The 17,536-nt window shown below is 44.7% G+C and overlaps 1 protein-coding gene and 1 long non-coding RNA gene across 6 annotated transcripts in view; one reads left to right on the forward strand and one right to left on the reverse strand.

The window, feature by feature from the left end:
- Positions 1-17,536, reverse strand: part of LOC129855640 (serine/threonine-protein kinase Nek7) — a 193,768-nt gene that overhangs the window by 44,763 nt on the left and 131,469 nt on the right. For 4 of the 5 annotated variants that reach the window (XM_055923516.1, XM_055923515.1, XM_055923514.1 and 1 more), the window contains 5 exons: positions 16,413-16,475; positions 13,750-13,860; positions 11,667-11,775; positions 11,471-11,578; positions 5,047-5,141 (listed from right to left, as the gene is read on the reverse strand). In XM_055923516.1, coding sequence (XP_055779491.1) covers positions 5,047-5,141; positions 11,471-11,578; positions 11,667-11,775; positions 13,750-13,860; positions 16,413-16,475 — 486 coding nt within the window. The remainder of the gene's footprint in view (positions 1-5,046; positions 5,142-11,470; positions 11,579-11,666; positions 11,776-13,749; positions 13,861-16,412; positions 16,476-17,536) is intronic. The other variant, XM_055923517.1, reaches the window with a different exon arrangement.
- LOC129855642 (uncharacterized) lies at positions 7,203-10,676 on the forward strand. The gene is made up of 2 exons (XR_008759530.1): positions 7,203-7,898; positions 9,963-10,676. It is a non-coding gene; the product is annotated as an uncharacterized LOC129855642 (long non-coding RNA).

Consider the following 17,536-nt stretch of genomic DNA (forward strand, 5'->3'; position numbering starts at 1 on the left):
GGTAATCCGTCTGGCCCTGCGGCCTTTTGAATGTAGACCTGTTTAACTTCTCTAGGATAGGGGGCAACATTCAGAATTTTGGATGAAAAGTGTTCCCAAATTAAACTGCCTGCTACTCATGCCCAGATGCTAAGATATGCATAGTATTAGTAGATTTGGATAGAAAACACTCTGAAGTTTCTAAAACTGCTTGAATTATGTCTGTGACTATAACAGAACTTATTTGGCAGGCGAAACCCCGAGGACAAACCATTCAGATTTTCTTTTTAGGTCACTCTTTTCAATGAGTTATCATTGGGAATCCAGATTTCTAAGAGACCTTCTTGCAGTTCCTATCGCTTCCACTGGATGTCAACAGTCTTTAGAAATTGGTTGAGGTTTTTCCTTTGAGAAATGAAGAAGTAACACTGTTCAGAATGAGGCTGGAGGGAAGTGTACTCTTTGTTAGAGGCACGTTACACAGAGGCTAGCTACACGTTATTTTCCTCAAGTATTGAACACAGATCATCCCGTCTTCAATTTTACCGATTATTTACGTAAAAAAAATACCTAAAGTTGTATTACAAAAGCAGTTTGAAATGTTTGGACAAAACTTACAGGTAACTTTTGAGATATTTTGTAGACACGTTGTGCAAGTTGGAACCGGTGTTTTTCTGGATCAAACGCGCCAAATAAATGGAAATTTTGGATATATATCGACGGAATTAATCGAACAAAAGGATCATTCGTGATGTTTATGGGACATATTGGAGTGCCAATAGAAGAAGCTCGTCAAAGACATGAACTATATCTTTATTTCTGCGTTTAGTGTCGCGCCTGAAAGGTTGAAATATGATGGTCTGTGTTTGTTTGCTTGGGTGCTATCCTCAGATAATAGCATTGTTTGCTTTCGCCGTAAAGCATTTTTGAAATCTGACACGTTGGCTGGATTCACAACAAGTGTAGCTTCTATTTGGTATATTGAATGTGTGATTTCATAGAAGTAATTTATTTGAATTTGGCACTCTGCATTTTCACTGGATGTTGGCCAGTTGGGACGCTAGCGTCCCACATATCCCAGAGAGGTTAAAGGTCTTACTCACATCGGCTGCGGAGAGCGTGATCACACAGTCGTCCGGAACAGTGGATGCTCTCACGCATATAGTTACTTGCCTTAAAGCGAGCATAGAAGTAATTTAGCTCGTCTGGTAGGCTCGTGTCACTGGGCAGCTCTCGGCTGTGCTTCCCTTTGTAGTCTGTAACAGTTTGGAAGCCCTCCCACACCCGACGAGCGTCAGAGCCGGTGTAGTATGATTTGATCTTAGTCCTGTATTGACACTTTGCCTGTTTGATGGTTCATCGGAGGGCATAGTGGGATTTCTTATAAACTTCCGGGTTAGAGTCCCGCTCCTTGAAAGTGACTGATGTAGTGTACTCCTCAATGCCATCGGAAGAATCCCGGAACATATTCCAGTCTGTGCTAGCAAAACAGTCCTGTCGTTTAGCATCTGCTTCATCTGACCATTTTTTCATTGACTGAGTCACTGTTTCTTCCTGCTTTAATCTCTGTTCTGATGTCCAGAAGCTCTTTTCGGTCAGAAGAGACGGTAGCAACAACATTATGTACAAAATAAGTTATTAAACAATGAGAAAAAAATATGTAAATAGAACGGTTGTTTAAGAGCCCATAAAACGGCCGCCATCCCCTCTGGCGCCATGCCATCTTACAATCGGTAGGTCTGGGCCGGGGAGTGGGTGCAGGTAGACCACCATATTGACCTACATGTGACCAAATCGAAACAAATTGTATTTGTCACATGTCACATCCTTAAAGTGAAATGCTTACTTACAAGCCCTTAACCAACAACGCAGTTTTAAGAAAATACCTAAAAAAAAGAACAAGATAAAAGTAACAAATAATTAAAGAGCAGCAGTAAAATAACAATAGTGAGGCTATACTCAGGGGGTACCGGTACAGAGTCAATGTGCGGGGGCACCGGTGTCATGGTAATTAAGGTAATATGTACAATTTCTTATAAGCTTTCAGGTTAGAGCCCCGCTCCTTGAAAGCGGCAGTTCTACCCTTTAGCTCAGTGCAAATGTTGCCTGTAATCAATTGCTTCTGGTTGGGGTATGTACGTACAGTCACTGTGGGGACGACGTCATCAATGCACTTATTGATGAAGCCAGTGACTGATGTCAAATGAAATGTTTAATTGGTCACATACACATGGTTAGCAGATGTTTAAGCTTGTGCTTCTAGTTCCGACAGTGCAGTAATATCTAATAAGTAATCTAACAATTTACCAACAACTACCTAATACACACAAATCTAAAGGGGTGAATGAGAATATGTACATATAAATATATGGATGAGCGATTTCCGAGCGGCATAGGCAAGGTGCAATAGATGGTATAAAATACAGTATATACATATGATGAGTAATGTAAGATATGTAAACAGTATTCAAGTGGCATTGTTTAAAGTGACTAGTGATCCATTTACTAAAGTGGCCAGTGATTGGGTCTCAATGTAGGCAGCAGCCTCTCTGAGTTAGTGATTGCGGTTTAGCAGTCTGATGGCCTTATGATAGAAGCTGTTTTTCAGTCTCTCGGTCCCAGCTTTGATGCACCTGTACTGACCTCGCCTTCTGGACGGTAGCGGTGTGAACAGGCACTGGCTCAGGTGGTTGTTGTCCTTGATGATCTTTTTGGCCTTCCTGTGACATCGGGTGTTGTAGGTGTCCTGGAGGGCAGGTAGTTTGCCCCCGGTGATGCGTTGTGCCGACCGCACCACCCTCTGGAGAGCCTTGCAGTTGAGGGAGGTGCAGTTGTCGTACCAGGCTGTTTAACAGCCCGACAGGATGCTCTCGATTGTGCACCTGTAAAATTTTGTCAGGGTTTTGGGTGACAAGCCAAATTTCTTCAGCCTCCTGAGGTTGAAGAGGCGCTGTTGCGCCTTCTTCACCACACTGTCTGTGTGGGTGGACCAATTCAGTTTTTCCGTGATGTGTACGCAGGGGAACTTTCCACCTTCTCCACTGCTGTCCCGTCGATGTGGATAGGGGGGTGCTCCCTCTGCTGTTTCCTGAAGTCCACGATCATTTCCTTTGTTTTGTTGACGTTGAGTGAGAGGTTGTTTTCCTGACACCACACTCCAAGTGCCCTCATCTCCTCCCTATGAGCTGTCTTGTCATTGTTGGCAATCAAGCCCACTAATGTTGTGTCACCTGCAAACTTGACGATTGAGTTGGAGGCGTGCATGGCCACGCAGTCGTCGGTGAACAGGGAGTACAGGAGGGGGCTGAACACGCACCCTTGTGGGACCCAGTGTTGAGGGTCAGCAAAGTGGAGATGTTGTTTCCTACCTTCACCACCTGGAGGCGGCCCGTCAGAAAGTCCAGGACACAATTGCACAGGGCGGTGTTGAGACCCAGGGCCTCCAGCTTGATGATGAGCTTGGAGGGTACTATGGTGTTGAATTCTGAGCTCTAGTCAATGAACAGCATTCTTACATAGGTATTCCTCTTGTCCAGATGGGATAGGGCAGTGGGCAGTGTGCAGTATGATGGTGATTGCATCGTCTGTGGACTTGTTGGGGCGGTATGCAAACTGAAGTGGGTCTGGGATGGCCAGTAAGGTGGAAGTGATATGATCCTTGACTAGTCTCTCAAAGCACTTCATGATGACAGAAGTGAGTGCTACGGGACGGTAGTCATTTAGTTCAGTTATCTTTGCCTTCTTGGGTACAGGAACAACGGTGTACATCTTGAAGCATGTGGGGACTGGGATAGGGAGCAATTGAATATGTCCGTAAACACACCAGCCAGCTGGTCTGCGCATGCTCAGAGGACAACTCTAGGGATGCCGTCTGGGCCAGCAGCCTTGCAAGGGTTAATACGTTTAAATGTTTTACTCACGTCAGCCACGGAGAAGGGGCACAGTCCTTGTTAGCGGGCTGCGACGTTGGCACGGTATTATCCTCAAAGCGGGCAAAGAAGGTGTTTAGTTTGTCTTGTGTACTCCTTAATGCCATCGGAAGAACCCCAGAACATATTCCAGTCTGTGCTAGCAAAACAGTCCTGTAGTTTAGCATCTGCTTCATCTGACCACTTTTTTTTTAGACCGAGTCACTGGTGCTTCCTGCTTTAATTTTTGCTTGTAAGCCGGAATTAGGAGGATAGAATTATGGTCAGATCTGCCAAATGGAGGGCGAGGGAGAGCTTTTCACGCGTCTCTGTGTTTGGAGTAAAGGGTTTTGAGTGTGGTCTTAGTGCCAGCATCGGCCTGTGGTGGCATGTAGACAGCTACGAAAAATACAGATGAAAACTCTCTTGGTAGATGGTGTGGTCTACAGCTTATAATGAGATACTCTACCTCAGGTGGCGCTCCTAGTGGCCAGTTGGTTAAGAGCCAATAAAACGGCAGCCATCCTCTCCGGCGCCATCATCAATCTCCAACCTGCTGTTGTCGCGCCCTCCCGGTCACCAAGGGAGACCACCCCGGCAACTAGGCATCGTCCCGTTACCACAATGCCGGAGGTGGGCAAGGTCAGGTGAATATAATGGGGTGACCTCATCACAAACAAACATGCATGCATGTGGGCACGCACACACACGATCCTCCATCAAACAGTATAGGAGATGCAGACAGAGAGACAATGGCCAGGTATTGTCTGTCTTCCACCCATCTAGAACCTCAGGCATAACACTGAAACATGTATGTTCTCTCAAAACACACGTGTATGACCCTCACAGACATTCAAGATCCTTACATCCAACACACACACACCTGTAAGACCTGTCCCCCCTCGCTCTCCCCCTCGCTCTCCCCCTCTCTCATGTGGTCTGTAAGGTGGAAAGGGTTCTGAGAGGGTAATTTTACTAGTCAGTATCAGTGCTCAGCACAACCACCCAGTTGATCTGCACCACATGGGCATGTCACTGTGAATTCCCCGCTAGCTTCAAACACACAACAGCTCTCACATCCACCTTTGTCCCAGTAATGTGTGTGGGTATGGCTTTCTGTGTACAGTATGCCACAGTGCAGTATATGTGTATACGTTACCTCGTAGAGCAGGCAGCCTAGCGACCAGATGTCAGATTTGAAGTTGTATCCGTTTTCATGTATTCTCTCTGGAGACATGTAGTACGGGGTCCCCACTGGAACAGACAGACAGACAGAGAGAGAGAGAGAGAGAGAGAGAGAGACATTAGCCTGTTGCCTCTCACAACCTAGCCATTCCAGCACACCACATATGTCCCAACACACACAACCTCAGAGAGAGAGTGAGAAGGGCAGAAAAAGAGATCCAAGAGATCTCACAAACACACACATGCATGCGAACTGCTAGTCCACTACATCACAGCTCTGGTTCAGCTCTCATTAACATACCTCATCATTGATCAGAAACAGGAGTCAAACAGACATTACACTCTGGCTCTGAAACTCAATGCCATGCTGCCTGGCCCAGCTCCAGACCACACAATCATATAGTACAATCACACAGATCATGTACAGATAGGTGTAGTTACACTGCCACACCACAGAGAGCGCTAGTGGGCCTGATTGGGGAGAAGATGGCTGATAGAGAGACCAAATACATATGTCAAATACAGGTGGTTTAGCTACAGTACCAATCAAACGTTTGGACACCTACTCTTAGAGTTTTTGTACTATTTTCTACATTGTAGAATAACAACGAAGACATCAAAACTATGAAATAACACATAGGGAATCATGTCTTAACCAAAAACAAAAGTGTTAAACAAATCAAAATATATTCTATATATGAGATTCTTCAAAGGAGCCATCCGTTGCCTTGATGACAACCAGCTTCATGAGGTAGTTACCTGGAAAGCATTTCAATTAACAGGTGTGCCTTGTTAAAAGTTAATTTGTTTAATTTATTTCCTTCCTAATGCTTTTGAGCCACAATTCAATCCCATTCAAAATCCTTTTTCTTTAACCCGAAAACCGAACCTTAACCCTAGCTCCTAACCCTAAACATAATTATAATCCTAAACCTAATTCTAGCCTTAACCCTAAACCCCTTACAAATAGCATTTGAACTTGTGGGGACTAACAAAATGTCCCCAGTTGGTCAAATGTTTGTTCATTTACTATTCTTGTGGGGACATCTGGCCCACAAGCACAGTTAAACACGTCCACAAACGCACACATTAACATGTTAAGGGGAAATATTCCAATGTATAATGTAAATTAGTTTTAATAAACCTATTACGGGGAATTCTATAAGAGTTGATGTCTTTCAGTGCAGAATTGAAAGTGAGCACTCTTTATTAGAGTGTGGTTTTTAATTGGGCTGCGAAAATATTTCTTTATCTGTAAATGTGAGGTCTCTATAATGAATGGTGACCTATAACTCTAAAAATCATCATTCACTTCCACCATCAACTACAGAAAGAGGGAGAGAGGGGGAGAGAGAAAAGACAGAAAGAGAGAGAGAGAGAGAGAGCTGGCTTGCGAGAGCTCAGGTCATCAGGTTGGTGGTGTGTGTGTGCATGCGCACATGCGTTCCTGTGTGCGCGCTTGCGTGCGTGCGTTTCTACGGAGGTCTCCTGGTGCTGTTTGAACAGTGTTCCCCTAACATTCATTACCAGCTGATTAAAGATCATCACCCTCTCTTATGCTAATAGTTGTATTGAGGAGCAGAGCAACAGTGCCTCAGTCAGCATTCATTCATTCCCAATTAAAACACAATCATTTATTCATGCGGATAAACTAGAAGTCATGTTGGGATTGAGTTCCATTATTAGAAATTGTTAAGACAACTGAGTGGCATTCTCGGGGAAGAGAAGAGAATATTGTCATGGTAGCAATCTATGGATGGAACCTATGCGTGTTGTCTGTGTGTGTGTGTGTGTGCGTGTGTGTGCTGAGTTGAAAGGGAGATAGAGCGAGAAAGCTGACAGACTCTAAGCCTGGACCTCCATCTAGCCAGCACCTCCCTGCTCTACTGGGGTGGTTTGACTTATTACACCCCACCCCACACAGACACACACACACAAACTTTACCGCCCCCATGCAGAGAGAGACATGGGGAGAGAAGGAGAGAAAGGGGAATTGAAGGAGGGAGAGAGGGAATGAGAGATGAAGAGGGCTAGGGGGAGAGAAAGGGGGGGGGGGGGGAAGAGGGGGTAGGAGGGAGAAAGGGGGCAGGAAAGAAAGTCGATGTCGAAAGATAAAGGAAGAATCTCAATTGATTACTCCGGGCGTCCTCTCTCCTCACCTTCTCAAAACCCAATGGAGGAGAAGGTCAGAGGGGCTTCGCGTCCAATGGGTTTCAAGAAGAAGACGAGGAGAGACGACACGAGGAGTACGCAATTGAGATCTTCCCAAAGAGACGGCGGTAGAGGAAGGGAGGGAGGGTGAGCAAGGGAAGGAAGGAGAGAGTGAGAAAAATGTGTTGGGGGGAGGAGAGAATGGAGGAGAAGGAGCAAGAGCAGAACGGAGAGCTGGAGTAAGAGACATGGACAGACAGTGAGGCAGAAAGAAAGAGATGGGAAAAGAAAAAAGGAGGGAAAAAAAGGGAGAGGGAAAGAGAAAGAAAGAGGCAGCAGGAGACAGGGAGAGAGCAATGGAGAGAAAGGTGAGGGCCGGAGAGGAGAAGAGAGGCTTTAGGGAATGGATGGATTCTGGGTCTCCATGCCCGTGGGGGAGATTAACCCTTTGTGGAGAAACTAGCCTCTGAACCACTCTGCTCTTCTCGAACCCCCCCCCCCAATCTTCCTCAACGAGGACTTCTCTAAAGCTGTGCGCCAGAGGCGGAAAGATCTTATCCCAGCTATGGAAGCTGACAGAGAGCGTGTGGACATTGATTACATCCGCTACGACAAGCTCATTGTCCACCCTCCCTCCCAAAAAACCTGGGAAGAGAGAGAGAGCCAAGCTTCCGGGTCAGTAGCTTCAGCCCAACATCACACACATGCACTCATAAATACCTTATTGACTGACTATTAGCCAAACAATGTTTTTATGTTGTATATATTTTTTCCTCCATATTATGTCTGTCTCCGATAAGCTACCCAGAAAAGGGCTAATAACAGCCCATATTAATACATGTAGCCTTAGAAAAGTTCATGAAATCAATAACGTGCTAAGATCGGATATACTGGCCATCTCGGAGACTCACTAACAGGATTCCTTTGATGATACAGCAGTAGCAATACAAGGATATAACATCTGCAGAAAAGGCAGGAATGCCTACGGGGGAGGTGTTGCTGTATACACTGAGTGTACAAAACATTATGAACGCTCGCTCTTTCCATGACATAGGACTTTTAGGCAGCGAGCCAATTGAGCCGCGGATTGTGTACGTGTGCCATTCAAAGAGTGACTGGGCAAGACAAAATATTTAAGTGCCTTTGAACAGGGTATGGTAGTAGGTGCCAGCCACACCAGTTTGAGTGTGTCAAGAACACTGCTGGATTTTTCACGCTCAACAGTTTCCATTGTGAATCAAGAATGGTCCACCAACCAAAGGACACCCAGCCAAGTTGACACAACTGTGGGAACCATTTATTTAACCTTTATTTAACCAGGTAAGAACCATTGAGGTTAAAAACCTATTTTGCGAGGGTGACCTGGCAAGAAGCATAACATGGTCCAGCAAACTTGTGGAACACTTTCGACACGTTGTAGAGTCCACGCCCCCCCGACGAATTGAAGCTGTTCTGAGGGCAAAACGGGGTGCAACTCAATATTAGGAATGTGTTCATGTTTTGTACACTCAGTGTATATTCAGAGTCGTATTCCTGTAAAGCTTAGAGAGGACCTCATGTCAAATGTTGTCGAAATTGTTGTGGTTGCAAGTTCACCTGCCTCATCTAAAGCCTCTTCTTTTGGGGTGCTGCTATAGGCCACCAAGTCTTAGCAGTCAGTATTTGGATAATGTGTGTGCAATGCTTGATAATGTGTGCTGTTAACACAGAGGTCTATTTTCAGGGTGACCTGAACATTGACTGGTTAACAACTAGCAGTCCTCTCAAGAGGAAGCTTCTAATTGTGACTAATGCCTATAATATGACCCAGGTTGTAACTCAACGAACTAGAGTGAATACCAATTGTGTTGGATCTATGACATCCATTGTCACAGGTATTGATCCTATCTTCACTAACGCTGCAGAACTTTGCTTCAGAGAAATATGAGTTCCCCTTTGCTGTAGTGGCCATAAAATTGTGGCAATAACAAGGAAAGCCAAAATGCCAAAGTTTGGGCCTAAAGTAATTTAGAATAGATCACACAAAATGTTTTGTTGAAGATGTACAAAATGTATGTTGGTCTGATGTGTATGAGGAAGTGAATCCAGATGCAGCATTGGAAATATTTGTACAATTACTACTGACAAGCATGCAACGTTGAAAAATTTGCTGTGAAAACTGAGACCCCTGGATTGATGACGAATTGAAAAATGGTACGGTCCAAAAAAATTATGCGAAAGAGGTGGCAAACAAGTCAGGCTGCTCAGCTGATTGGTTGACATACTGAAAATTGAGAAATGTTGTGACTAAACTTAACAAAAAGAAGAAGAAATGTCATAAAACACAATGGGAAAAGACTAAAGTACCTTAAGTGATATCATGGGCAGAAAACCCAAATCATCTCCATCGTTCATTGAAGTTGATGGGTCATTTATATTTATATTTATATACGATATTGCCAATCATTTCAATGACTATTTCACTAGCATAGTGGAAACACTCAGAAGTGAAATGACAACATTGAACAGTGAAGCATCATATTTTTGTATAAAACATCTAATAATGAAAGAGAAGCAAACGGCAAAATGACCTTTACATTTCTTTATAAAACATTATCTCATGGCACAATAGGGACAGTGAAATCACATTAACACACACATTATTCTTTAGTTGTATTATTTGTATATCGTTGTATTTTTAATTTATCAGTGTATCATTGTTTTGCTACTTGCTCTGTTATGTTTTCTTGTGGACCCTAGGAAGCTGCTTTTCGGCAAAAGCTAATGGGGATCCGAATAAACCAAACGCTCCTCTCCTCTCCCCACCCTGACCAAGGGGCTGAAGAAGCAGCCTACTCACAGACCACCTGAAGAGGGCGCTGTGGCTTGTGTTTTCCAAATGAAATGGAAACTGTCAGTGTGGGTCTTACAGTTTACAATTGTGTAATGACTTTCTCTCTTAATTAAAAAGGTAATTTTCATTACATGTTTATTTGAGAAAATCCTGTCCCGGGCAAGTTTTTGAGAGTGTGAGAATATGTTAACTGAGCATTTTTGACAAGAGTGGCACAATCCCCACAACAACACACTACGCGCCAGTGGGCCACTGTTTAACAGCAGTCGGAGCTGTGTATCGGCAGTGTTTAAAGTATTTAAGTAAAAAAAACTTTAATGTACTACTTAAATCGTGTTTTGTGGCATCTTTACTTTACTATTTATATTTTTGACAACTTTTACTCCACTACATTAGTAAAGAAAATGTAATTTTTCACTGACACCCAAAAGTACTCGTTCCATTTTGAATGCTGAACAGGAAAATTCTCCAATTCCCCCACTTATCAAGAGAACATCCCTGCTCATCCCTACTGCCTCTGATTTGGAGGACTCAGTAAACACAAATGCTTCATTTGTAAATTATGTCTGAGTGTTGCAGTGTGCCCCTGACTATCTGTAAATTAAAAAACAAGAAAACCATGCCGTCTGGTTTGCCATATATAAGGAATTTGATAGTATTTATACTTTTACTTCTGATACTTAAGTATATATTTTTAAATTACATTTACTTTTGATACTTAAGTATATTTAAAATCAAATACTTTTAGACTTTTACTCAAGTAGAATTTTACTGTGTGACTTTCACTTTTACTTGAGTCATTTTCTGTTTAGGTATCTTTACTTTTACTCAAGTATGACAATTGAGTACTTTTTCCATCACTATGTATCCGGCAGCAGAGGCGAGGTGTGTTTCAGGCAGGTTCCGCCCAGACAACAGTTCAGAAGTCAGAGGTCAGAGGTCAAGGCAACAGGAAGTGACAACTGGCAAATGAAGAGGTGACAGCCCCTAAGCTGCCATAAGAAGGCCTAAACCCTCCAACTTTATAACACACAAATGGTTCTGGTTCTGGGCTGCACCAGCTAATGAAACACATCCCCGCCTTACTGTGTGGGTGTGTGTGTGTATGTTTGGTTTTACTATCCTTGTGGGGACCATAAGTCCTCACAAGGATAGTAAATCCATGAAAATTGGACTAGTTGGCTTAATTTTGCTGGTCCCACGAGGAAAAAGGCTATTTTAGGCTTAGAGGTTAGGGTTACAATTAAGTATAGGGGTTAGGCTTATGGTTAGAAGTTACGGTTTGGGTTAAGGTTAGGGGTTAGGTTTAGGAGTTAGGATTTAAGAAAAATAGGAGTTTGAATGGGAATCAATTGTTTGGTCCTCACAAGGATAGTCAAACAAAAGTGTTTGTTTGTGTGTGTGCGTGTCTTACCTAAAGAATGGGCAGCGGTGGTTTTAGAGCTGAAGAATCGTCCTAGTCCCAGATCTCCCAGCTTCACCACTCCTGTGGCTGTTATGAACACATTAGCTGGCTTTATATCTGTAGAGAGGACAGGGTACATAGTTCAAGTTGAGGTTTAAGTGTACGCATGCGTGCGTGCGTGCGTGCGTGCGAGCGTGTGTAGTACCTCTGTGCATGACCCGTCGGGAGTGCATGTGTTCCAGCGCACTGCACAGCTGGACAAAGTACTTCCACACTGTCCTCTCTGGAATTAACCTCCGCTGCTTCTTGAAGTGCTGCACAGATACACACAGCACAACAATGTCAGACAACATACACAAGCTTAACATACACAACGAACTAGCTAAGCCCCTCGAGTCCCTCTGTATGTATTTGACTCCATCGTTAATATGATGCAGACCTCTCTCTTTTTTGCCTCTCTCCCTACCCTCTCCCTGACCTCTCTCTTTCCCCTCGCTCTGCCTCTCTCGGTCCCTTTTTCCTTCTACCCCCCCTCACCTCGCTCGCTCACTCTTTCTTTCTCATACCGAGCCCCTGCTCATTTTCATTATGCTGCGATGGAAAGCACATGACTTCTCAGAACCAGAGAAAAGGCATTTGGGGTTATGTTCAAAACGCTCACATCTGGTATATAGCTCCTACATATATATGTAAACCAGTCACACACAAACTACACAACACACAATTCCCGCAACCCTAACCCCCTCACCCTCCCAGCAGCTCCTAGCGGTCGATTATGACTTCATTCTGTTTCAGAGGTCACAGAAACAGTCGCCGTGCGACAGGATTACCGGAAATCAATGGTACGAGCGATGGGACAAAGTTTATGCAAACTATCAGCTAGGGCAGCGTAATAGCCAATCGGCTGAGAAATGGACTGGCGAGCTAGCTTTGTTGCTGTGCTGGATGGGATACTGATTGGCAAAAACTAGCAAAATGGAGTGCAGAGAGAGTGACGGGAACGGAAAAGATAGCGAGAAACAGAGAGAGGAAATGGGAACAGTAGTTGAGAAAGAGAGAGTGAACAGGAATGATAGCAAGAAAGTGTGTGTGTGCACGTGCATCTGTCAGTGTGTGTGTGTGTGTGTGTGTGTGTGTGTGTGTGTGTGTGTGTGTGTGTGTGTGTGTGTGTGTGTGTGTTGTGCGTGCTCGCGTCTGTCCCAGCGTGCGTCCATGTGTGTGCGCTTGCGTAGGCGCACGTGAGTGAAATAGAGAGACCTTGGCCCACATCCAAAACAAAGGCAGCATGGTGGGCCATTCTTCCCCTTGCACCGCATTAGCATATCAGAGAAGTGTTTGATGTCAATGGGGAAGCAGAAGAAAGCCTTCCATGCCTTCCACTGCAAAAAACTGCACATGCAATATTCTGTAAGTGCATGCAAATCAAGGACCATTTGATTTGATTAGAACCCTGAGATGGTCAGGGCCAGTGCCAGGGAGAGGAAGGGAGAGAGAGTGTGGGGGGGGGGGGGGCACCACAGTGTAAGAATGGTGTATTTACTTCATATTGCGGCAGGGCAGTGAAGGGGGAGCGAGGAGGTTCGTAGTCATGATGCCAACCCCTGGACTGGCACAGTTCAATTAGGAAAACAAATCATGTAAAGAGAGGGCAGGAGGCAGGCGCGAAGGAAGACCTGTGTGTGTGTCAGTGCGTGTCTGTGCCCGCGTGTGTGTAGTGTGTGTAGCCTGCCATGTGGTATCTCTCGCAGGCAGTGCTAATCGTGCTGTCCTAATTTGCAGTGTGAGACAGCACTGGATGGTTGGACATTGAGAGCTGCAGTAAATGAGTGCTAAGAGCTTGTTGAGATGCTCAGATACACCCTGGCTAGGCATCATTTATACATGGAGAGGCTGCTCTGCCCAGGGTTTTACATGCATACATACATACATACATACATAACATACCACTAATTTGACACTGGCATGAGTGAAGAATGTGAATACTATGGTTCTGGTGGAGAGTTGTACTGTATGAGAGATTACAGCAGGCAAACACATTTGACATAAGAGTTAAAAATAATAATCAACCAGAGTAGATCGACAGAGAAGATCACCAGGGCGGATCACCATAGGAGTAGATCACTATAGCGGCCTACTGTTAATGATCACCGGAGTGGACCATCCCTATAGTGGATCGCCAGTGGATCAACACCAGAGATCGTCACTTCAGCGGGTCAACAGGGTAGTAGGTCACCAGGGTGGATTCCAGTGAGGAAGGTTGACCTGTGTGGGAACAGCAAATATCTTACCTTGATCATCCGGGAGAGGTCACCAGCATCGGCCAGCTCCAACACAATGTTCAGCTCATTCTCCTCAATAAATGATGCATGGTACTTGATCACGTTTGGGTGGTTCAGTTGCTGTACGAGAGAGAGAAACAGCGAGAGAGAGATGGTGAGAGAGGGAAAGAGAGAGAGGGGGACAAATAGATATATAGCGAGAGAGAGCGCGAGAGAGAATAGATGAGGGAACAATGACTGTTTAACTGGCTCCCAGGGTTTGTAAACCTTTGTGAAATCAACACATATTTTGTCCCAAGTCTCCAACCAATCACCCCTTCTTACACAGATATAATATACAACGCAATGTGACAACGAGTATGTTCAAGTGTTGCAATCCTTTCAAATAAACATTATCAGGTGCTCCTGTAATGTGTAACGTTGTCGGTCATTTGGCCGGCTACGCCGGTGTAGAACCGCGTAGTTGAATGAGAAGGCTATGGCTTTGTCCTTGTGTGTGACAGAGCAGTGTGACATGTCAACAACAGCCATTGTCTGATTACAACAGGCTGCTGTTCCACACAGCTCTCAACACGCCGCTGGCAGAGAAATAAATAGATCTAGAAAACCCTCTCATTTCCTCAACAGATTATTTCCTGTTGATCGGTCAATAAGTGACTAACCACATCAGGTGCAGTCAGACAGAGAGAGCGGAGGGAGAGAGTGAGAGAGCTACAGTAGACGTGTTGCGTGTCAGGGGTTGTGATGTGAGCAGCGATAGCGGGGCCCAGGCATGCGGTATGACACTGCTCCGACGTGATTAAAGAAATGTTCACTCTGTGGACTGATCCACAGGAGAAGCAATGTATACATACTGTACACACACACACACAAACAAACACACTGCAGCAGACGTATTTTTGGATCAGGGTTGCAGCTCTGTGATGCGTCATTTCAGAGCAAGAGAAACATCCGTGTCACCCCCCCCCCCCCCTCCATCTCTCTCCTTCCCCTACTCACACTGACCCATGAAGACCCTGGCCATGCTAAGAGATATGACTGTAGATGCTGGCTCCCCAGCTCCAGGCCTGGACAGCTACAGGGTGTGTGTGCAGAAAGGGGCCAGGCTTCTGTCCAGTTAGTTCAGGTTAAATGAGGTTAATGTGAGCAGGCTTCAGGACTGCCCGTGAAACAGACTGGAGTAATTGAATCTGAGCCGGACACTGGGACTGGGCTGGGGTTGTACTGCATCTCATCTCACAGAACTCACGTAAGGGTTGGATGGACATAAACTACAACACAAAGGCTGAGAGATGGACAGAGAAATGTGAGAGTGAGCGAGTAACATTGTGTCTTCGGCATAATGTATCAATGCGTCATGCCAATAAAGCAAATTGAAATTGAGTCTAAGAGTATAGACGGTCATTCATCAATGTATATACAGTATGCGCCTTCTAGCAGACGCTTTTATCCAAAGCGACTTACAGTCATGCGTGCATATATTTTACGTATGGGTGGACCCGGGAATCAAACCCATAACCCTGGCGGTACAGGCGCCATGCTCAACCAACTGAGCCATACAAGACAACAGGATCATCTAGCCTATACTTTACAAAGCATATGAACAGATAGATAGAGGACCGTGAGCGTACATGCCAAGATGTGTGTGTGTGTGTCAGGCCCATGGCAGTGTGCATCTCATTACTCTGATTTGGCTGTGTGTCGTGTTGTCCTGTCTACTGGGGTAGAAGGATGGATAGATGGAAGGAAGGCTGGATTCCCCCGTTCACAATCTGGCCTTGTTAGTCCTGCCCAGTACACACACACACACACAGCCAGACTGTTGGAACTAACCACAACAACCATTAGCACTCACACAGGAAAGACAGAAAAGCACACACACTCCTGGAGGAGGGATAAAGAGAGGCGTGAGGGAGAGAGAGAGGGATGGAGTGACATATCTTGTGCATCAGCCTCCTGAGCCCTAGAATGGAGGAGAGAGGGGGGAAATGGAGGGAGGGAAAAAGAGGGGGCATGTGGCTAAGCCTGGCATAACACTAGTCTCCTCTGTGGTTGGCTAATCCAGACCTCATCAAATCAAAATCAAATCTAATTGTATTGGGTCACATACACATGTTTAGCAGATGTTTTTGCGGGTGTAGCGAAATGCTAGGTGTGTATGGTGGTGTGCTAGGTGTGTATGGAAGAGAGAGTAACGTGCTATGAACAGAGTTAGCAACAACCTGGAGAACACACACACCTCTGATCACCTAGACAGAGGGAGTTATTCAACCTGTCATTAATTTGTTCGTTAGCTTTTGAGACCAGAGACAAGCAGCGCATGTTTAAGCTAGTTTGATCAATGAAAACACTTCATTTAAAAGAAGAAAGACAAAAAAGATGAGGGGCGTGGGGTGGGGCGTGGGGTGGGGGGGGACAAAACATCAAGAGACACACAAGGGAGTCTGCTAAATTTACATGGCGATCCACTATTGCCCCCCTTCTAAACAATACTGAGAGAGAAAAAAAAGAAATGTTTTGGGCATAAAATTTTTTTAAAAAAAGAGTCAATGTAAGCCTGGAGGAGTCACACACACACACACACACAAAAGAGAGAGAGGCACACACAAACACACTCGCATGCGGGCGTCTGGTACAGATCAATTGTTTTCTCGCTCTCTCTGGTTCTTTACCTTTAGGAGATCTATTTCTTTGATGCAATCTTGCCGAGCTTTGGCATCCATCAAGTCGAATATCTATCAAGAGATCAAAAGGAGAGATTGTTGCAGCATGTTCAAGGAAAGGAGAAAGAGAAGAAAAAAACACTAATAGAATGACAACAAAACATCATGGCTGCTGATGCTGTATGTAGAGGGGTGGTGTTGGCTTTAGTGTCTAAACGACACACACACCTCTCAGCAGCAGTAAGTGATGCTCTCAGCCACAATAACAATAATAACGCATCACCCCATTTATTCATTCATAAAACATTTAAACTCCCCTATGAGAGGACAATTACCATACTGCTAATTAGACCTATAGCTACCGCACACAATCTTTCACATCTGTGGCTGTTGAACAAGTTGAGGAGACTAAATGACTTGGTGTTACCTTCGATTGTGAACGGTCACGGTCAAAACATATAGATTTAATGGTCTGTCTGTAATAAAGAGATGCTCTGCTTTTTAACACCACACTCCACAAAGCGGGGAGGCAGGTAGCCTAGTGGTTAGAGCGTTGGACTAGTAACCGAAAGGTTGCAAGATCGAATCCCCGAGCTGACAAGGTAAAAATCTGTCGTTCTGCCACTGAACAAGGCAATTAACCCGCTGTTCCTAGGCCGTCATTGAAAATAAGAATTTGTTGTTAACTGACTTGCCTAGTTAAATATATTTTAAAAAAAAGAAGAAAAAAAGTGGTCCTTATCTTATCTTGATTCTTTTCCAGTCATATGGTCAAATGCTGCAAAGAAAGACCTAGTTAAGCTGCAGCTGGCCCAGAACAGAGCGGCATGTCTTGCTCTTCCTTGTAATCAGAGGGCTACTATTAATACTATGCATACCGTCTCTTTTGGCGAAGAGTTGAGGAAAGACTGACTGCGTCACTTCTTGTTTTTATAAGAAACATTAATGTGTTGATAATTCCAAATTGCTTGCATAGTCAACTTACTGCACTGACACACACACTTACCCACCAGACATGCCACCAGGGGTCTTTTCACAAGTCCAGAACAAATTCAAGAAAACAGTGTTATACAGAACCATGAGTGCATGGAACTCCCTTCCACCTCATATAGCGCTATTGAACGGCAAACCTG

Source organism: Salvelinus fontinalis, chromosome 5 (genome assembly GCF_029448725.1).
Source record: "Salvelinus fontinalis isolate EN_2023a chromosome 5, ASM2944872v1, whole genome shotgun sequence".
Classification (NCBI taxonomy): Eukaryota; Metazoa; Chordata; class Actinopteri; order Salmoniformes; family Salmonidae; genus Salvelinus; species Salvelinus fontinalis.